Source organism: Ictalurus punctatus, chromosome 3, assembly GCF_001660625.3.
Source record: "Ictalurus punctatus breed USDA103 chromosome 3, Coco_2.0, whole genome shotgun sequence".
Taxonomy (NCBI): domain Eukaryota; kingdom Metazoa; phylum Chordata; class Actinopteri; order Siluriformes; family Ictaluridae; genus Ictalurus; species Ictalurus punctatus.
In genome coordinates this window covers 11929125-11951030 of record NC_030418.2, presented here as the reverse complement: position 1 = coordinate 11951030, position 21906 = coordinate 11929125, and the positions used below count along the sequence as shown (strand labels likewise).

The 21906-nt window shown below is 38.5% G+C and overlaps 1 protein-coding gene across 2 annotated transcripts in view; it reads right to left on the bottom strand.

The window, feature by feature from the left end:
• The window catches only part of ubr2 (ubiquitin protein ligase E3 component n-recognin 2), a 33724-nt gene extending 11818 nt beyond the window's left edge, over positions 1–21906 (bottom strand). Inside the window, exons 1-24 of one of the 2 annotated variants that reach the window (XM_017464181.3) lie at positions 21774–21906; positions 13698–13957; positions 12693–12771; positions 11918–12028; positions 11357–11487; positions 11093–11231; positions 10217–10279; positions 10012–10132; positions 9716–9820; positions 9544–9632; positions 8604–8702; positions 6285–6448; positions 6074–6173; positions 5816–5944; positions 3061–3244; positions 2886–2947; positions 2652–2762; positions 2447–2512; positions 2228–2350; positions 2089–2152; positions 1826–1950; positions 1611–1663; positions 1414–1516; positions 28–76 (exon numbers count right to left, since the gene is read on the bottom strand). In XM_017464181.3, coding sequence (XP_017319670.1) covers positions 28–76; positions 1414–1516; positions 1611–1663; positions 1826–1950; positions 2089–2152; positions 2228–2350; positions 2447–2512; positions 2652–2762; positions 2886–2947; positions 3061–3244; positions 5816–5944; positions 6074–6173; positions 6285–6448; positions 8604–8702; positions 9544–9632; positions 9716–9820; positions 10012–10132; positions 10217–10279; positions 11093–11231; positions 11357–11487; positions 11918–12028; positions 12693–12771; positions 13698–13957; positions 21774–21857 — 2614 coding nt within the window. In that variant the 5' untranslated portion in view covers positions 21858–21906. Of the gene's footprint in view, positions 1–27; positions 77–1413; positions 1517–1610; positions 1664–1825; positions 1951–2088; positions 2153–2227; positions 2351–2446; positions 2513–2651; positions 2763–2885; positions 2948–3060; positions 3245–5815; positions 5945–6073; positions 6174–6284; positions 6449–8425; positions 8525–8603; positions 8703–9543; positions 9633–9715; positions 9821–10011; positions 10133–10216; positions 10280–11092; positions 11232–11356; positions 11488–11917; positions 12029–12692; positions 12772–13697; positions 13958–21773 lie in introns of both variants that reach the window. The other variant, XM_017464182.3, reaches the window with a different exon arrangement.

Here is a 21906-nt window from a genome sequence, read left to right as displayed (position 1 = left end):
ACTATAATCACTGAAGAAATAGCTTACCTGGGTCCTCTCCATTCTGTCTCTTAAGCTTTCGCTGAGCTTCCTCTGCCTGTATCCAAAATAAAAAACATTAGTGCTCATGTGACTAAAGAGAATTAACAAATCTGCCAAAAGCAGCACTTCACCTGAAGGACATCCTCAGCACAGCCAAATCAAAATGCAAATGGGTAAGTGCATACATTGAGCTTCCTAAGAGCATTTCCTGATTAGACCACTAGGCACTCAAACTGGTATTTTGTCATTAATGTGCTTTTCTTCATCAATCACACAAACTGAAAGAAGCTCTACACTTAAGAGAAGGAACTAAAGAATGAAGTAACACGCGAGTTGCAGACAGTTTTAGTTACTGTGTAGCAGGAGCTCGGGTACATGCTTTAAGTATTATTGAATTATTATTTACAAAAACTGTTTTCAAAACTGTAATGCTGTTGTTCTTTCCAGGGAAGGGGTCACAAAATGTTAACTGATGTTTGCCCCAGAGACAACAGCAGCACTGAGACTCTTCCCGTAATATCTAACTTGAAATCTTCGTGTAATGCTGCAGACCGAGGGATCTTGGTCCATGCCACCATGGACATTTTAAGCTCATTGTAAAACACTGATTTTGAGATTCTTGAACCATTTTGGTATTCATTTGGAAGTATGCTTGGCTCTTTATCTTGTTGAAAGCTCAATCTATGGCCAAGTCTGAACCTCCTGCCAAAGGCAAGCTAAAGGTTCTGGGCTAAAATATGGTGGCTCCACCTACCACCATCATCCTCATTCTGTTAGGAATCGTGTGCTCATGGATTAAATTCCTGGCAAAGTTCTAACTGTTTCAGAAATGTGCATCTTTTTGTTATGGCCCTAATTGTACTTAATGGTATTTTTTAACTGCTTGTGCATTTTTATATCCATTATCTAAACTAACCATTACCGTAACTTTGTGGAAGTCAACAACCATCTCTTTTGTGTTAAAGGTTCATTGGTCCCCCCGCCCATGACTGTTGTTTTTACACTGTAAAATGCAAATGAGAAAACCTGTAATATAAGCATTTAATCTTCTTTTAAAAGAATAATCCAGTTTTTCCAACCTAACTTCTGTACCCCATCAACAGGATTATAGGTGATTACTATAGACAATAATTGACATTTCCAGTACTGCCAACAATTTGATGCAAAGTACACTTATAATTAAAGTCTAATGGATTTTATTCAAAGAAAACCCTTTTTTGTAGAAAGCACATTAAATTTGCTTTATTTAATCATGCATTTTAAACATTTAGTGACATAATTCGATAGCTTTTGATGAACACTGTCTAAATTACTTTATATTTTATATATTATATTTGCAGTGATCACCCACACACTTTTGCATGTTTACATCTGCAGATCAAGATTACGTACCTTGGACTGATCAGCTCTGGAGTAATGGTGGAAATAGAGGTTGAACTGTTTGGCACATTCTGAGCGGAGTTCATACAGTCCTCTACCAGTCACTCCTGGCTTCCTGTTAAACAGTCAATGCAAGAATTAAATTATTTCCACATAAAGGTATACTTCAAAATATGGATTCATGTCTGGAAGGAGAATGAGACACTCACTTAAACAGTGCAACACTATCAATGACTCTCTCCATTCCTGTCTCTTTATTCTCCTAAAAGGAAAATACAGACTTATGAAGCCTTTGAAACACATTTCATAAGAAGGCTTTCGATATGATATGATATATGATATGATATATGATATGATATAACTGGACAGCAGTACATAGAAAATCCATAACTAATTGAACAATTCCATGAGTACATCTACTCACATTTTCAGGCAAGGCCTTGACCAGCTCACTGTGAGCCATGGGACGAATACAAAGCTGATGAATGATTTCTCTCTTTAGTTCATCACAGCCTTCTACATGCCCAATGCCTGGTGTAAACCGCTCACCTAAGACGCACACAGATAGCAATAATACACACAATTATTAGGCACACATACCTTTCTGTCTGTGTATTATTACAAATATACATAAATAAAATGCCCTATCCAAGTCTATAGTTTGCTTCCAAAACAGTCTGCACTCACCCACAACCATTATAATGAGGTGAAGCATCTCTTCTATTAAAGTGCTGTTCTGCTGGACTACATCCTGGAACAGAAAATTACCCATAAACTGTGAACCACTGAATGCAGAAAAAAGGCAATTACTGAAAAGATGCATCACCTTATTCACGTTCTCCCTGTTGTATCTTTTCCTGCAGTCGGCTGAACTGAAGATATGAAAGAGCTCAAAACGACTGAGCACAATCATCAGAAAGTGGTTGGGATCCATCATGGAAGCCCCCACCTGCTCACAGTACACCAGAATACTTTGTCAGAAAATTATTCTCATTTTCATTATATAAATAAAACAAATACACACACAAAAATACAAAATGCCAACCTGGAGCATCATGAGGTCCTTATCAAACATCTCAAGCCTACACTTCACATTGTGGTAGTAGTAGATCTGTTTTTAAAAAAATATATATATATTATAATTGGAAAAAAAAGGAGGGGGGGGGCGCAGTTGTTTGATTATAGTTTTGCATTTTATAGTGCTAAACAATACAAACACATTTAAAAATATTTCATTTGTTACAGCATACCTGATTGACTAATGAGAAGCCATTTCTCCTCCACATCCCAGCATGCACCTGTGCACAGAGAACCAGGCAGCGAAGTGGGTGCTCAATTACCATCGGGGGGCTCAGTTCACACTGTGGAAAAGGAACACACCCCATTTGTTGGTACAAATATTCACACACACACACACACACACACACACACACACACACACACACACACACACACACACACACACACACACACACACGACTTACCAGAGGTAGCTGTTCAGGGAACCTGTAAGTCACTTCTGTTTTGCTAAGGAGTGCATGAAGTCCTTAATAAAATAAAATAAATAAATAAAAAGCAGAAATTAAGTTTAAAATCTGCAATTTCAAGAAACACTAATAGTACACACTTTTGATAAACTTGGTACATTCGATCTCCTACCTGCCAGCAATCTAGACACGGGTAGGTGAATGCTGACTTTCTCTTGTGAGACACAGTAGCGGATGGTGTCCACTGAGTGGCCGCACATACTAAGAGTGATGGGTTGTTCTCCATCAGTAAAACCACTGTGGCAGTGAGTCAGAACTGTTAGGCACTTCTTATAGGCTTCAATTAGCACCCACTCCTGCAAATATATAGCACAACAGGCTCAGCAAGGACAGTCCTTACACACACATCAGATGTTGAAGTAGGTACCTGGCCACTGAAAAGTAGTTTTATGACTGCATTCAGATCTCCTGTTCTGTTAGCTCAAGGCAGCAAGCAATAAATATAATAAATATTTACATATGACCTAGAAATCCTGTCAGAAATCACTTCAGGCTACAACATACATGCACACATACAGGGTGTCGACCAAAAAAAAAAAAAAAAAAACGGCGCGTGTAACGACATTAATCGTTACAATATTTAAGGACCTAATAAGGATTACATGCAGCCCTTTGACTCCAGAACCGCTTGAAAAATTCTTCATGAATGAATTCTTGAATTCTTCAAATTCATTCATCATCAGGAAAACCCCTCAGTTCTTTAAGAGATAAAGGAGGGGGACATCTACTTCAGTCTGCATTCCAGATACTCCCATAAAAGGTTCAATGATGTTTAAACCTGGTGATGTTAAGAGACCACTGTGTTAGTGTCCACCAAACCAGTTTTATACAAGGGCAGTACAATCCTGTGATATGGGATTATCATGAAGAAGTGTTTGTAGCATACATTTCATCTGGTCTTTCTCATGAGTCTAAGATTTGAGTTCTTTACAACAGGTTATGATTCTTCATGCATTGACATTTGATGCAAAAAGGTTTCTGAATGGCAGCCCTGGTTTTGCAAAACTCATAATGCACAGATTTGCTGAGATTAGTTCATGGACATGTTCATTTAATAGCTTTACTATGGTCGACCATAGCTACAGACAATAGCTTTGTCAGTAGCTTTGACTTGCGACCACTATTCATCTTTGCTGAACCCTTTTTTCTAGGTTTGATATACTCTTCCTTGATTTTGAAACATTAAGGGCGTTTACACACCTAGGTCATTTGATCACTCAAAGTGATCTTGGACCTATAAAACATGTATATATGTGAACACATCAAGTGATCTCAGACCCCCTAAAAGGACCCACAAATGAACCGTACTCAGACCACCTTTTGTGGTTTTGATTCATGTGCATTGTGAAAACAAAGCAGTCTCGGTCTGCTTCACCTTTGCTTTATACAGAACTTACAGATACAGATAGAGAACTTGAGAGTTGCTGTGCATGTATAGCTACAGTTTTCCATTACCTAACAGAAAAACAACTCAGATGTTTTTCTTTGGGATCATGTGGTCAGACAATAATGTCAGCATTTTGGTTAGCAACATGACATAAGCTAATAGAGCCACTGTGGTAATAGCAATTATGTTATAGAGCTGAAGTTGTTAGGCATCAGTATTAACAGTATTGTGTCAGTGACAGGAACAATAGTTACATGTATCAGTATACAGCAAGTGTGTAATATATGTTGTGTATGCATGCATTATGTTTACCACAACCAGCCACATCAACCAGTAGCACTATGGCATGAAGCATAAGCTGATTTTGATGGTTGAGCATCAAAAAATGCTTCTGGTATTTCACTTTAAATCTGCTTTGACTGCTCTGTGTTTCAGCCAAATCATAGCACTATAGCCAAATCATTGCATCATGTAAAGCAACCATCTTGAATGGCATATTCACTATTAAACTATGGGAAAAGAGTTAGTGTGAATACCAAGTGATTTGAGATCTCATCAACGCTAAAATATCCAGAAACAGAACTGGGTCCACTTTCGAGTCCAACTGTATTAAGAACACCAAAAGCACTGAGGCCATTTGCAGCTCCCTTTCAGGTCTCGCTTATATTAAACATAGAACTTTTGAAACCAAATCTTTCGCCATCTCGTCATCAGTGAGCTCGCCTCAATCTTGTTAAGTGATGAATGAAATCTGAACTGTGCTGCGACTGACTCTTCGGCTCATGATGAATTGAACAAACGTGTTCAGTTTTTAATTGCAGCGTCCTAATTGAACTAAATGATTTTCATTATTATAAAAAAGCAAAACGACAGTGGGGGCAATGCTGCAGCGGGCAAGTGATGTAATTGCTGTGTGGCCGAACACCATGTAACACCGGGAAGACCGAATAACGCAGCAAGCCTACTTTCCAGTTTTGGGGACTGATGCACCTGCAATTGCAGAACCCACTATTTAGCCGAACTGGAGCTCTGCGAGTTGCCTGTTAATTCTGCAAACTCATTAAGGGCTAATTTTCAGACCAATTTTATAGTGGCTGCATGCTGTTAGTTGGCACAACAATTCACCCATACACAATAGCTGTGCTTGTCAAGATGCTTTTTCATGTAGTGTTTGTTATTTTGTCCACTTAGTGCACGTCGAATACTTCCTTCTTATTTGAAGGCTTCCATATATAGATTTAAATTTACATCCACATTCACAACTTTGACCTTCAAGAAATCCCTACTCAGAGCCAATCATTACTATACACCTCAAAGACATGACAAAGGCAAAAGTCCTGAGATCTTCAGACAGATCTTGCTGGTTTTAGTTTGTGCAGGAATAATATGTGCATTTGCTGCTATGGTCGCACTACAAGAACTCCTGTAGAGTGCGCACATATAGTAATATACTAGCACTGGTGAGTGTGTTAGTACTCACATCACTGGCACACCACTCTTGCATCATTGAGATAATGTGTGTGAGCTTCATCTGTAATGTGAAGGCTGCCTCCCACTCTGGTTCCATCTCTATGTGTTGGCCCACTTGGCGTACTACTGGGTCCATACCCTGCAGAAATCACAAACCCCCAACACACATTATTATACTGATATTAATAACATGGCTATATTGCACCCCACATGATCATTACATCTATAACTGCAAGTTAACATTACTTAGACAAACACACGTAATTACCTGCATGCACTTGAGCAGCTCCAAGAAAGCATCAAGTCCTTCCAGAAACTTCTCCCTGAGCTTGTCAGTCCACTCTGTTGGACGGCTAATCAGGACATATCTGTGTGTAAAAAAAAAAAAGTTTAATGAGAATGATTAGCTATTAATTATCATTAATAATGATATTCTCAGACAGACAGTGCAACACATTCTGCTTTTTCAACAGCCGTACTTGAGGTCTCCTATAAGACTCTGGACCCTGCGGAATTTAAAGGCCTGTTGTGCAGTGTAGCGTTCAAACTGAAATCGTCCCTGCAGGTCTCGATGTCTCAGGTGATCAACAAATGTGCGGACAATCGTGGTCATCAGGTTCTCCTCTGTGATCAGCATCCGCGCCTGTAATAAGGATAAGACCACAAATCGGTACATCTAATAGTGCTCAAGTTAACATTTTGTTACAATTCCAATAAATAGTTAAATGAAGTACACTTCGTTCAACCCTACTAAGATAATGAATGTTTTCCACAAATAGGGAAAAACGACCTTGCTGCTAGATCTTTATCATTCTATTAAGCTGTATAATCACTATACAACTGGGGGGGAGACAACAACAACAAAAAAAAAAACAGTTAAAGTGTGAACATTCAGAATTGAGTGGGTCTAAGAAGACCGTTTCTCCCAACATGTACATGATACCAAAGCCAGTGCATACCAGATACAGTGGTGCTTGAAATTTGAAAATTTTCTATATTTCTACATAAATATGACCTAAAACATCAGATTTTCACACAAGTCCTAAATTTAGACAAGAACCCAATAAAACAAACAAGAAAAAAATTATTATACATGGTCAATTATTTATTGAGGAAAATTATGCAATATTACAAATCTGAGAGTGGCACAAATATTGTACTTCTAATCTTAGAGTAAGAACCTTGAAGATTAGCAGTTAATTTGACTGAATCTCAAGAGAAAGTGGGTCATGTAGCAAGACAACAACCTTAAACACACTTTTCTTCTTTAAGCATTTTTGGTAGAATGAATGAAGTTAATGTTTTGGAATGGCCAAGTCAAAGTCCTGACCTTAATCCACTAGAAATGTTGTGCAAGGACCTGAAGCAAGCAGTTCATGTGAGGAAACCCACCAACATCCCACAGTTGAAAATGTTCTGTTCTGAGGAACAGGCAAAAATTCCTCCAAGCCGACGTGCAGGACTGATCAACAGTTACCGGAAATGTTTAATTCACACCATATACTGAATGCAAGGGTTCACATACTTCTGCCACTCACAGATATGTAATACTGGTTCATTTTCCTGAATAAATAAATGACGAAGTATTATATTTTTGTTTTATATGTTTAATTGGGTTTTCTTTATCTATAACCCCAATTCCAAAAAAGTTGGGACAGTATGGAAAATGCAACCAAACCCACCCCACCGAAAACCCAAAGTCATTTGAAAATTCAATTCACCTTGTACTATATTGAAAACACATTATTTGATGGTGTACTTTGAATATTTTAAAAATAAATTTAATTCACACTCATTTCAAATCTGATGACTGCAACAAACTCCAAAAAAGTTGTTTAACACTGTGTAACATCACCATTTCTTTTATTAACAAGCGGGATTTTCCACCATTCACCCATTATAGATTTCTTCATCTGTGCAACTATACGGGGCATTGGTTGCCTTATTGTGCGCTTCATAATGCACCACACTTTCTCAATCGGAGACAGGTCAGGACTGCAGGCAGGTCATGCTTTGTTTTTAATAGCATTTTCCATACTGTCCCAACTTTTTCGGAATCGGGGTTGTAATTTTAGGACTATTACTTAATACATAACTACTATTAACTAATTAATACATAATTACTCTAAGTTTAATAGCAAGCTAGTAACTTCCAGTAGTAAAAAGGCTGGTAAACTGTGCTGCATTAGTGATTAGCTTAAGTAAAATTCAGTGCAGCTTACAGTCTGTCAGGCAAGCTCTAAACTACTATTCTGTGTTTAATAAAAACAGTTCCTGACCATTTCCCCCTGCTTGTTAGCACTTAAGTTTAGAAGACACACTGCTCACAATTCAACTACTCATAGCAAAACACTTAACTGTAGTCATACAAATGCGTTTTCAAGCAACACGGTGTGAATGATAAAGGTAATCTCATGTTGTCAAAGACACATGGTGACACCTTGTATGCTCTTTTAGCCATGTCAGACTGTTTGTAATGGAGACCTGTGCTCTCTAACCTAATCGCACTGAGATTAGTGAGAACCCCCACCAAGGTTCTTTTTAGATGTGTGGGAAACAGATTCAACAGAATTAAGGCACAAAGCAAGTCACTCTCACTGCAGTCTGTTCTTGTACTCACCAGGGAAGGCACGGTGAAAATTTGCACTGACAGGTCAGTAATGGAGAACTCCCTGTCATGGTCATCCTTCACGTAGTCACTCTGCAAGCGCTCATAGTTCTAACGGCAGCAGCAAGGCAGGCGGAGGAGAGGAGAGAGGCAGAAGAGAAGAACGAGTGTGTAGGGCTGAGGTACTCACCAAGGTGGGGACGGTGAAGAGTTGTACAGACAGAGAGGTCACTGACACTAAGCGCTCGTGATCGTCCTCCATAAAATCTGTCTGGAGGCGCTGGTAATTCTATGACAAGGGAAAGGGGATGGGGGCACATTCATCTTCCGGGTCAGAGGTCAGGGGACACCTCACCCTTCACTTATACCCGGTGCTTACACCAGCGGTACAGACTATGATGCAGAAGGAGGGGTGAGAGCTTTATGTAGAACTGCTAGGGGCATTATCTAAAATACAAACTACATAAATATCAACAGGCCGATGCAAACGTAAAACGGTCCTATCAAAGTAGCATGAGATAATACACTCAAGAGGGAAATTATTTACATAGTACAGGTGTGTATTCTACGGCTCCCTTCTTATGCCGCGCAGTTCTGTGACCTTTTGAGCACCAGCCTGGCACTGCGATGTTAAAGCGGAGTATGTGGGGAACTACTACAGCCAGTAACCAATCAAAAGAAAAGTTTAACCAAGCTACTGCTTCACACACAGCGGGCTTATGATACACACCAGCAGAAGGAAATGGACTGTTGATGTGCTGCACCAACATTCTTTGTGCATGTGCATAAGACCCTCAACAACACAGGTGAAGATCTGGAAGTTCCTACTTTTATTAATGGACAAAAATGTGTTCATTTACCCAGCTTATGTCGACCATTATATTAAATCACAAACAGCAAGTGCAAAAACATAACTGAAACAGTATTGATACACAAGGGCAAACCATAAAAATATGTAGAGCAAAACTGATCCAAATAAACATTTGGGAAATAGAGACTGAATGTTATCTGACCAATTGCTAGCTTTAATTATTTACTTCTAAAGTTAGAGACTGAGTTTGCATGTTAAAATAGTATACCTTTATACTTTTATTTATGCAATAAATAGCCACAGGGACTAGGTATCTTACCTTTGCAAACTGAATAGCAAACAGCTTCTTATACTTCAAATCCATAAGCAGACTGCTCATGAACAGCTGGTGGTAAACATTCCTTGCCCCTAAAGGAAAAACAGTTTTCAGTTTAAAACTCTTTAAGGTCGGTATTTTACTACAGATTTGTAGTAAACAAAACCTTTTGCACCTTTCCACATTTTGGAGTCACAGAGCATCAAAGTGTCAACAAGGGAGTTCTCTCCATCAGGGCCATTCTGTAGGCCCACCTGGCACAGGATCCTCCTCAGGGCATCTAGAAGAAAGAAACAGTGTTTTATCACTAATAATCATAATTTACATAATTGAAAATACAGAAGATTCAATGCCAGCTGGTAAAGCTTTTATGCGTCAATACCAGTGTATGTATTGTTGCACTGAAACAAAGCTTAAAAATACAGCCTCAGGGTGTAAGAGAGAGTAACAAACTTGACATTAGACAGAAACCTGAGTATCTGATGATATGGCCAAGCCAGGAGAGCGCTTTGAGAGCGAAACATTGGTGCGCTACTACTGAGGAGTGCATGACCTGAACCCGCAGGGGCTTCGACTGACGACTTGTGTTTCGCTGAAGAAACATACAGAGTTTAGAGACTTTCCACACAAATGAATTACAGTAGTACATTTAGACACACTTTAACACACAACTTACCACAATAACAGACTTGGCCTGTTCACAGAACTGAAAATCTCCATAACGTACAGACTTCCGGCCCTGAATAACACAATACGCAGTAAGAACTGAGGATTTAGAATACAAATATTTAGTTGGAGCACAAAAACTAGAGACTAGACAGAAACAAAAAACATTTATATGGGCACTTAGATATAACTGAACTTTGAACATCATGATGGATACGATGGCACAGCAAAAAAAAAAAAAAATCATTAAAAATTGCTCTCTCGTTTCAGTTAACAATGCAATTTGGTTCAATAACTCGTGCAACTTTTCCATAAAATAACCACTATTCCTCATTTGCGGAAACAAATGACTATAGATGCTGTACCACATGACCTCTCTGAGTCTAAAGAAGAAAAAGGGGGAATTTTGAAATTACCCAAATGCTAGCATGTAGCTAATTTGTGCTAAAGAAATGTTTAATATCATGACTTGGATATTAATAAATTCCCAAATACTGAACAAATAAAGACTAAATGTATGAAATTAATGCAGTGAGTAAATCATGGTCACACACGCCATCTCTTTAAAAACTTTCCAGTGACGTACGCATTACAAATACGGACCATTTATCAACGTTGATTTTCACCCACAAATGAGCTGTTTTCAGCAGAAGAACAGAAACGATTCATTATTTAGCCAGCTGTTAAAATGGCTGGCTTCCTTTTAAATTTGGGAGAAAACATTGGGATTTTTGCCCCGTAATATGATTACAAATTTGAGTTTTGTTTGCTCAGGAATTAGCTATTGCATCACAAATGAACCAGTAGATAGTCATTCTTATTTCTTCAAGAATCATGCAACCCTAGTGATAGTGCTATAATATGGTCACGAATAGAAGGATATTACATCTCGGTCCACTGTAGTAGCAAAGCTGACCGCCTCTTTCTGTGTGCAGTTCACAGCTTTCTGTAGTGTGTAGATGACCTGTTCGTAAGTGTGCACCTCATCGTTAAACAGCATGCAGTAATAGGTGTCTCCACGCTCCCTGTACGCGGAAAAACAAAAATACAAACAAACAATAGCTGTTGCATTAGCTGGATTGATCTATATAAAGAAAATAAGTAAATAGTGAGCGCATCATCTTCGGGTGTGTGGTGTGTGTGTACATACGGCGGTTCAAGGCCTAAAGGGAGCTCGTCTTCCTTGTCCCATGTGAGCATGTCCACAGCATATTTCAGGATGATAGAAAAGATATTATATGTGCGAGCAATCATGTCTGCAGAGAGACTGGCAAGTGGATCCTGGAATGACAACATTTTGGGGAAGCAGGAATGAGTTCAATGTCATCAAAAAGAATAATAATGAAATAAAAAATAGCATGTGGCAACTGAACAAATATCACATGTAGCTAATTAAAATCTTAACACTAAGGGAGGAAAAAAGTACAAGATCTGCTCCTAACCTTAACATATTAAATGTAAGGAGAGGAAGGAAGTTCTCAAATCTTTGTGCTCAGTTTACAAACAGAAGGCACTGCAAATTTAGATAATGTTTTACCAAGGTTATCGGTCTTCATTACTCTGAAGCGGAAGAACTACAAAACAAACCGACTTATGTCATTAGGTTATTTGTGTAACTTGGAATACACTACAAAGCAACAAGGAGCTCCTTATAACTTTGCACTTATAAGTGCTGCAGAGGCAAGCTTAAAAAGAAAAACTGGTGTCTGACCTCCTGGGAGGAGTCACTGATGTTGGGCTCATGTTTCTGACAGTAAGAACCCTTCTTCCATGCTTCTGTGTCTCCACAGTCACAGAACCCCCCTCCCCCAGAGGTTGTCATCTAAAGACAGCAGGAGAGAGGAAGAGAAAGAGTCATGTGTCAAGGACAGGCATGGCTGGATCACACACATGGTTGCCATTTATGGCAGGGTCACATTAACCAAATTAAGGAACTGCCATTTTCATGCAGGCTCTGCCTGCAACAGACATGTGGGGTCTGGTGCTGGAGTAGAGACGCCTTCAGTCCTCATCTTCTGGAAAATCATTTAAAAACACAGAATCATTACACTAGACAGTTATATTACGCAAAGTCTTTTTACCGCTTTTTAAATTTGCGAGAATTGCTTCAATGCTGGCGTCTCCACTGTGTGTATAGCAAAAGTTAAGCCAAGACATGTGGTGTTGATTCATACTTTGCCATTTCACCTAGGATTCATTCCAAAGCTTTTTACTCCTGTTTGACCATTCGTGTTCTGTGTTCAATCTCGTTCTCATGACATAACTCAGAGACTGTTGCAAATGTAACTGTTCTGCGTCCATCTAAATCATGTGTCACCAGTGTAGCCAGCACACACTACTCTGCAGTACATGATGAACCTGATTCTTCCCATCTGAACTCTCAGTAGCAGCTGGAAACTTGTACACTATGCACAGGTGTAATTAAGGTGTCTTTATTGGAGATTCTGCAGAAAACAGTGCAAGTGTTTAGGTGTGTTTTCTCTTACTCTGTAACGATGCTCCTTATGCACACTGCCTAAAAAGCACTGCATGCACAGTACACATGTTGGGTCTGCTGCACATTCCCTAAAGAAGGCAAATAAATACAAATATAGCTTCAATACATCAAAAACACAATTAAGAGCATTCAAGTGTTTTCAAATGAAAGCAATGATTGGATTTATTATTATTTTTTATTATTATAATAAACACAAATGCAAAACTTTTTTTTTTCCACCAAAACAATCTTTGAATCAGTAATCTTCATTTAAAATGTTACATGGTGTTCAGATCAGCCTACCAAAGTTTAGATCTGAAACACTTGCATTTAAAGAGGTATTCCAAATAGCCCAACATTAACACAAAACCAGGATTAATCTAATCAGAAAGAAATTGCCAAACCTCCTCCACTATTTACTCAATGTGCACACTCAGTCATTTTTTTTACTTTATTTTTTACATTTATTATGCAATCAATCACCAAGAAAAATTGTTCATGTGAAACACAAAACAATTTTTTGCATTTAACAACAAATGAATACATAGACATTACAGGTCATAAACACTGAACAAACCAACAGGTAAGCACATACAAAAGTACATACTATACACTTCTGCATGTTAAGTTTTGGTATTATTACCAATTAAACAAACAACACAAATGTGATTACAATTAAAAGTCAAGATGGGTATAAGTAATGTATGCCGGGCTATAATCACCCCTGTGTCTGTTCCTTGAGTTCCACACACACCGGCCTTTCAGCAGGCTTAGAAAAATCCGCCCTGAATCACTTAACCTAATAACAATGTAACCTTAATCAGCAAGGATGACCATCAGCCTCAGAGACTGAAAGATATGGCTGCAGGTCTCAATTAACTGGGGAAATATAGAACAACTTGGGGACTATAGTGACCGAGAAAGAAAGAAAAGAAAAGAAAAAAAAAAGAAAAAAAAAAAAGGTCAGCAAGCATACAGCTACTAAAGAAGCTAGGAAAGAGAAATGGTCTCCTACCTGCAGGAGTATGTGGGTTCCCCCACTTTAAAAACGTGGCCACAGAGCTGGGAAGGCTGGTTGTTCTGCTCGAGCTTGGCCAGCCCGGTTGAAGGCTCTTCTCCACACAGGTACCACTCCATCGGTGCCTGCAGCAGCAATTGGGCCAGCAGATCCTCACTCTGAGGGTTCAGGTTGGGCCCAAGGCAGTAGATTTTGGGCACGTAGCAAGCCAGGTGCTGGTAGACATCTTTGGGCAGGTCTGTCGCCAGAAGCCATTTCTGTTGCAGGAACAGCAGAGCTGAGAATTATTCCATGCATGGAATGCTGTTTTATTGCTCCATTTATAATCTGGACACAGAGAAACGCATCTAGACTAAAATTACACACACACACAGGGCTGGTCACGAAGAAGCACATAAATTACACCACTGTCTCTATGTTTTAGTTTTGGGGGGGGGCATTCAAATCAGCACCATGTTGATTTCACATTATCTTTAGACTTCAGTAATTCAGATATCCAGCACACAACAGAATCCAGTACACTGATATTAGTTCACTATGCTATTATGGCTTACTTTACCATTACACTGTGTGATTGTGTGGTAGACATATCACAGCTCATGCAAAAGCATCCTACAGTTCTCAAAGCTCAGGCAATGGAGATTAAAATGCATCTGTAATAGTGTGCACGAGGGCGGCTGACCTGAGAGCAGTATGGTGAGCACGTTCATTAAAAATGAGTGCAAGATGCCATGAATTGCACACACACGCAGGAGGTATTCACAAGTGTGAAGTGGGCTTAAAGAGAAACTGTTGTGCATGACAGTGCTTCAGTTCTGTGAGCACGGAGTACCGAGACAGGTGCAATTCCTTTCCCCTTGCTCACCCCCATCAACACATTGCTCCAGAGTTTAATTAAAGTAAAAGAGCCACAGCCTAAAGGTTTTTTTTAATAATAATTTGTAGTCCTTATTTTATTAGGATTCTGACAAGTTGTGTTTTAAATAAAAGATAAACCAACTTAAATTAAAAATATGTGTATCTGCAAGTTCTTTACCACTACCTTTGATAGCAATTAGGTAAAGCAAAGTAAAAAAATAAATAAATAAAAAAAAATTAAAAAAAAAAAAATTTTATTTTATTTTAATATCATGGCCTTGACCCCTTTTGAGGTCTGCACCCCAAAAACCCAGTTTAACCATTAATACCAGCATTACCAAGACAACCATAGGCAATAAGATTCCACCAAAATCAAGTAGAGAAAAGGCTACACTAATGTCACTAATGTATTCTGATATTAAATATTTATTCAGCTAGCCCAGTCCTGAAAATAGAGTGCATTGAACATGTACATATTTGCTTTTTTAGTTGTTTTCACTCCTTTATTATATTTGACGGAGCGCATAAAGGGTGTGTTAGTGAGCTGAGGTGTTGAAACAGGTGTCTTAGCATTCTGAGAAAGCTGTGGAAATGTCGTCACGAGTCTGTTTCAATGCTTGCGCAAGACCTTTCCAAACCCAGAACCAGGTGCATTCTTATGTCTCATGGAAACCTGTCATGACATGAGGTAATCTTGCATTGTATCCTAAGCCGGGTTCACACTGTACGATTTTGGCCACGATTTGGTCGTCTGAGACAAATTGTGAGAATCTTAAAAGATTCCTATAATCTTAGGCCAAAATCTGTAGTCTTTGATCACTAGTTTGACATGTTCCCCAACACAGTCCTGTAGTGTGGCTTCTCCTACTCCGTACAAGTCTTCCTGTGTGCATCCGTTTTTCGCGTCTTGACTGTTGTACAGTCTGACATTAATGACAACAGATCCTACAGTGCGACATGGCTTACTGCAGAAATCATCTTTGTACCTTCAGACAAGCAACAGTTGCAAAGGACTATTAAAAATTGCACCATGTGAACCCAGCGTTAGAAAAATACAAAACTTAATATAAAACCACCAAAAATATGCGGAAAATTTCTTGTGAAAATATAATACTTTAAGGTTGATGACAGAAAAACAACCATGATTTTTGTGTATTTCCTCATCCCTTCAGAAATCAATTAATTAATGAAATTTTGCCATGCCAGCATTTTTATCGTGGTATTCAAGATAATAAAATTCTGTCTCATGCCTTCTGTGTGCAAAGTTTGAGCTTGATCAAAACAACCATTAACCTACAATGGAATAAATATAACAAATTTGTTTTAAAAAAAACTGGAAGTGAGGCTAATTAAATAATCAACTAAAATGAACCATCATAAAGCATCACACTTTCAAATAGACGGTCAACAACTCTGCACAAACACTGTTTAATGGTACAGAGTGAAGCAGCCATTCAATTAATGAATCATGTCTGTAACTGGAAATGTTTATGGTCATGATATTCCTAAATAGAATTATTTCGGTTTCTCATAGTGTAGAAATAAGTCGGATCTACCTGATTTAGGATAATATTTCCTGAAGAATAGAAAAGATAGGACATTGGGATTAGAGCTGCAAATAATTATTTTAATATTGACTAATATATTCACCCGTGCACACCAAAATTAACTGAAATTTCCGGGTTTCCAGTCAGAAATGTCAACTCTGAAAGATATTTGCTCTATGAAAGACAAAGACGAAAACTAAGGACATTTACTCAATAATTGTATTTTATTTTAGTTAGTTTTGCAAACAGACAATAGTTTTAGTTAGTTATCTTTTTTTTGTAATGGCTCGTTTTTATTTCAATTTCAGTTAACGACAATGTTTTTTCACACCTAGTTTTCGTTATTTCATTCGTTTACGATTATAACCTTGGTAGGTACTAACCACTGCATACCAGGAACACCCCACAAGACCTGTCATTCTGGAGAAGCTCTGACCCAGTAGTCTAACCATCACAGTTTAGCCCTTGCCAAAGTAGCTCAGATTGCCCATTTTTCCTGCTTCAAACAACAACTTTCAGAATTGATTGCTCTCTTGCGGCCTAATACATCCTACCCATTGACAGGTGCCATTGTAACGTGATAATGTTATTCACTTCACTTTTTACTGGTTTAAACGTTAAGGCTGATTGGTGTATGTTTAAAAATGCAAAGCACTTCAAAATGGTGCGACTATAGTGCATGCTACTTAAGCAATACTGCACAAGCAAGAGAGTGTTGATATTCAGTAAAACATCATGACTGCGAGTGTGATATTGCTTTTCTACAACAGTTCTATAAGCAAGAACTTAATAAGGAGTAACAAACATGCCAGACACAATATGGACAAATATTTAGTTTATTAATGCTCAGGAAACAAAAACAATTCCAAAAGAAGCCACAGCTGGATGGAGTGTGTGTGTTGCCATGTCAACACACAGACTAAGTGTAATTCAAAGTAATGTAATTTCAATGTAATTAACTATTGCTAGAAATTTATTTTTTTATATAGCAAACACAAATAGTGATACAAACAGTGAACTGTACCGGTGCTGTTATACTAAATATCAGCACTCTTGTCCAATCAAATTAGTGGACCAGAACTAGCTGTTGTATAATCATAACTGTTGTCCCTTCCACATCCCCCCAGTCTGTATTACTGCACTCACTTAACTAGCTAACTAACTGGAATAATTTTTTTTTTTTTTTTAAAAGTCAGACATCACACAGCCTTTAGAGGAGTGTTCGCTGGTCAGAAGAAACAAACATGTAACTGTTTGGTCATAATGATTAGGGTTAGGGTTAGGGACATCACAATTGTGAAGCATGGGGGTGGCATCACCACATTCTGGTGGGGTTTTGCTAGAAAAGGGACTAGTGCAGTTCAGAAAGTAAATGGCATCGTGAGGAAAGAGGATTATCTAGAAATACTCAACAAGCAACACCTCAAATCCTTAGCCAGGAAGTTCAAACTTGTTCACAATCAAGTCTTCCAGCAGGACAATGACCCTAAGCATACCTCCAAAGTTGTAGCAAAATGGCTTAAAGACAACAAAGTGAAAGTACTGGACTGGCCATCACAAAGCCCTAACCTGAGCCCCCTAGAAAATTTCTGGCCGGAACTGAAAAAGCATGTCTGTGCAACGAGAGCCACAAACCTGACAGATTTACACCACGAAGCAAGTTCAAAAACCTACAGGTTTCAGCATGTTAGCTGACTTCACTTAACCAAGCATTCCACACACTGGCACAGACGTCATCACTATGCAGGTAAACAACTCGTTAAGTTGAACCAGGCCTTCCTCAACTCCTGTGGGCATTCACGTTAAATAGGCCAGATCTCTCACTGGCTCAAATGCTTTTTGAAAAAACTGGGAGTTGGAAACGTTAAGGCTGTATATTTCACAGCCAAAAAATACACGATTACAATTAATTAATTTAAAGAATTCTTATATATAAAAACAGCAAAAAGCAACACTTTCAATGCAGCCAAGACAGGTTGAAAAAAAACTAAAGCTGACAAATGTGCACGTTATAATAGGTAAACAGGTAATGTTATTTTGTTTTCACATGACACAAAGTAATTGTAATCACAAATAAAATAAATAGCAGTAAATTGTCATTAGTAATTGCAGCTGCAATCCCAACTGTGTAAGACAGCCTTGGCAGCAAATAAAGACAAAATATAAAAATATTGACAAGTTGTGAATAAAAATAAAATAAATAAAATATAGGTTGTGGTCATAGGCAACTTTTTTTTTTTTTTTTAACTTTTGTTAAACTGTCTTCTTTATCTGATTGCTTTGAATGTGACAAAGTGCTCTGGTGATATTTCTTACAACTTCTATAAAAAAAAAATAAAAAAGTCTTTTGTACAAGCGGACTAAAGTAGAATGTTATTTAAATGCTTGTGCAATAATAGCTTTTTTCCCTCCTTGTAGAATTAGACTGCTATAGTCTGGCAACGTCACACAAGGTGACTATTGTGTGGGCACAAGTGAGTTTAGTGTATTCAACACATTGACTGCAGCCAACTTCTCCAGATGATCCGGCCATGGTAATCACGATACAATCTCTGTGTGCTGTGAGAGATCTTTGGTGGTAAACTCAGTCACCATCTCCTTTACCCGATACATAATTTAATATATAAATAAATATGCATCAAAAAATAAAATAATAAATAGAAATAAAAAAAATTAATCAGAAAACCCTAACGGTTCTGTTTCTTCCTGAAAACTCCAACGCACCTTCCAAAATAAAAACGATAAGCTCCATGGGAAAAGTGAACATTGTAATTCCTAGCTCTCCAATTGGACAGGAGGCATGCTTTCTAAATGCTCAGTGTGCTTAAAGTATCGATGAAATCAAAATTGAGGTGGCTTTTAGTAGGAATATGTTAAGGATAACCCTTAGGGTTATCGTTTAGGTAGTGTGCACCAACACAATGACAAAATTCACACTTACAGATATGTATTCAAAATTTAGTCTCTCCCTACCAGCAACTCAAATCAGCAATTTTGATGACATCATTCTGCACTTCAGCTTCTCATCAGATTTTCTGTCCAATCAAGTGCTCTCTAGAATCTGAAGTGTTCCGCCCCCCCAACATTATAAAAATCACCTTGCCAAAGTTTGCGGTGTTTAGTGAGAAAACCAAGCATGGGTCATAAATGTGTCTTTGGCTGTTAGAATGCACGTGTTTTATTCAGGTTTCCAACTGTAAGCTGGTTAAAAAGAAAATGGCTTGAATTCATTGACGCTGAAGGAGGTACTTGTGCCAGCTCACGGCTTTGAGACACGTTTCCATTTTTTCCCCAAGTACGGCTTAGCCTGGGCTGTGAGGTAAGCCAAACGCTAAATATTGGCTATTGGTGATTTAAAAAGGGGAAGAAGTCACTCCATATGTCCCGCCCTGACTCCCTGTTTCAGTGGAAATTATGTCAACATATCGAATAATGCTGCGCATTTCAAGGCGATTCACAGGGACTTTAACTTAACTTACCCTAGAGCCGGTTAGCCATGTAGAGACACTAGTTACCATGGTGAACAACCTAGTTGAAAAGATAAGCCGGAGTTTTAGCCAAAGTTAGCTCACTAACTCTACAATCCTGCATTGTGGTACACCCCACAGTTCTGTTAGGAAGGATAAGCAAAAATTGTGTAAAGAATTGTGAGACGCTTGTGGAAAGCTACTCCAAGCTTCTGGTTCAAGGCAATGGCACCAATTAGTAAGAAAGTGTCCATAAACATATGACCCACTCAAAATCGGAAATAGCAAACAACAGCTGAACTCAATCTGTCTCTTTGCGATTGTTTGGAAATGAGCGATTATGGAAATAAAGTAAAGAAACTGACTTAAGACAGGAAAGGTATGGTAACGTGAAAGATGTGACGTTGGGAAACACCGAGTTGGAATGTCTTTAGCATAGGGTTATGCAAAACTTCTGGCCTCAACTGTAGCACCAAATCTGAACACTTTAGGATTGTGTAATGCTAATTATACTTACTTTATTAGTCTTTTACATTACAGAGAAAAACTTATTAGGCTGCATTTACACTACATGGCTCAAGTGACACACTTCTGATTTCTTCTTCTCACGTGGCACAGATCAGATTTGAACCAAGAAAATAAATAAAAACGCACACGGATCCCCGTTTTCTCAGGTCTGTTTCAGGCCTCATTCATATGTGGAAATAAATCCAATATGGATCGGATACGTGCATTTGCGTCCGCCATGTAAGCGGACAGATCGGGTATTCCCCCGTCAACGTGAGGAAAAAGAGATGGCAGTGAATTACATGATCTCAGGTGGACACCAACCATGAAAAAATAACTCTCAACAAGGCCTCTCTTCTTTTTTTCCCCTCCGCCTTAAGCGGCCGGTGGTTTGCTTTGCTTTAAATATGGTGCGGAAAGCAAAAGCTTTCATTATATTTTCATCTTACTTCCTTTCCGGCCTCAGCTTCCGGTGACGTCTAACCTTGGGTTGTTTCACGAAGTGTATAGCGTAAATGCAGATATCAGATATGGGTCTCTTTTAAAAAGAAGGTAAAAGCTGGTCATCAATATATATATATTTTTTTAATCAGAGTTAACAAATCGGAATTGGGCATCAAGACCTGCAGTGTAAACACAGCCTTAGTCTACAAGTGAAAGGAATTTCATGCACAAAAATAATTCCGCACTTTTCTGACCTACTAACCGTTGTATTCAAATGCTACTTGCTTTCTGTCTGTGCGGCGTACTTTTATTTCAGTGTGTATAGTTAAAGAACAAACGACAGACCTTTCGTGCACACAGTTGTCCAGGATCAATTATTCAGGGTTTTTTTTGGTTTTGCTCGACATGCACAAGTGTGCAACAGCCTATACAACTGCATACAAACATTTCCAATAATTTCCAAAAATTATTTCTTCTGTTTTCAGGATTCTGAAGGTTAATATTTCTTAACATAACATTACGGTCATAATTTATGGATTCATTATAAAGGCAAAATTTTCTGCATGCGAAATTAGTAACTTCTTTATCTCCTGTATTTTAAGGTCAGGTGATAGGAATTATGTTTTTGTCCAAACTCCCAGAAGCATAATTGGCATGGATTTGCATTTCAAAGCAAAACATTGAACTTGGCCAAGTCTGAAAAACAGAAAAACAAGGCACAGCACTTGGCGGATCATTAAAAATGAATGTTAATAAAAAAATAATAAAATGCAACAGTTTTGAATAATTGCTCTATTAGTGCATTACAGAGCTGTAGCTAGCTTGGCTAGGTGAAGAACAAAGCCAGTGTTTATCAGTTTCCTCTGCTTTGGCAAAACATCCCTACAGTTAGCCAGCTAGCTCGCTAATTCTACATAAAAGCAGTATATAAAACATACGGCAAATAAATACGCCTTCAAACGCAAATAAATGACCCGGCAAACAAGACTTAGTATAAATAAGAAATATTAGCTATTTTTTTTTTATCAGCGAGTTAGTAACGTAATGTTGCTGACTACCTGCTAGTAGAAAAACAAGTTCTCCAACAGGCTAGTTTATCATAGCGTTAGCATTAGCATTAGCATCTGAGGAAGAACAAACCGAGTAGAGAAATCTGAAATATCACCACGAAACAAAGAAGAACTGCTTTGTCACATATACCAGGCGGAAGTTTAACAATTTCGGACTTGCTCTAGAAAACTGTCGCTTACCGCAGCGGTGTCCTTGGCAGAGAAATTGAGAAATTCGCTACAGAGAGTGGTTGGTGCTTCCCGATCAGTCTCAGCCGCCGCCATGTTTCACTTCACTGGCGAGCGAAACGCGACGGAACCGGAAAGCAGCCGC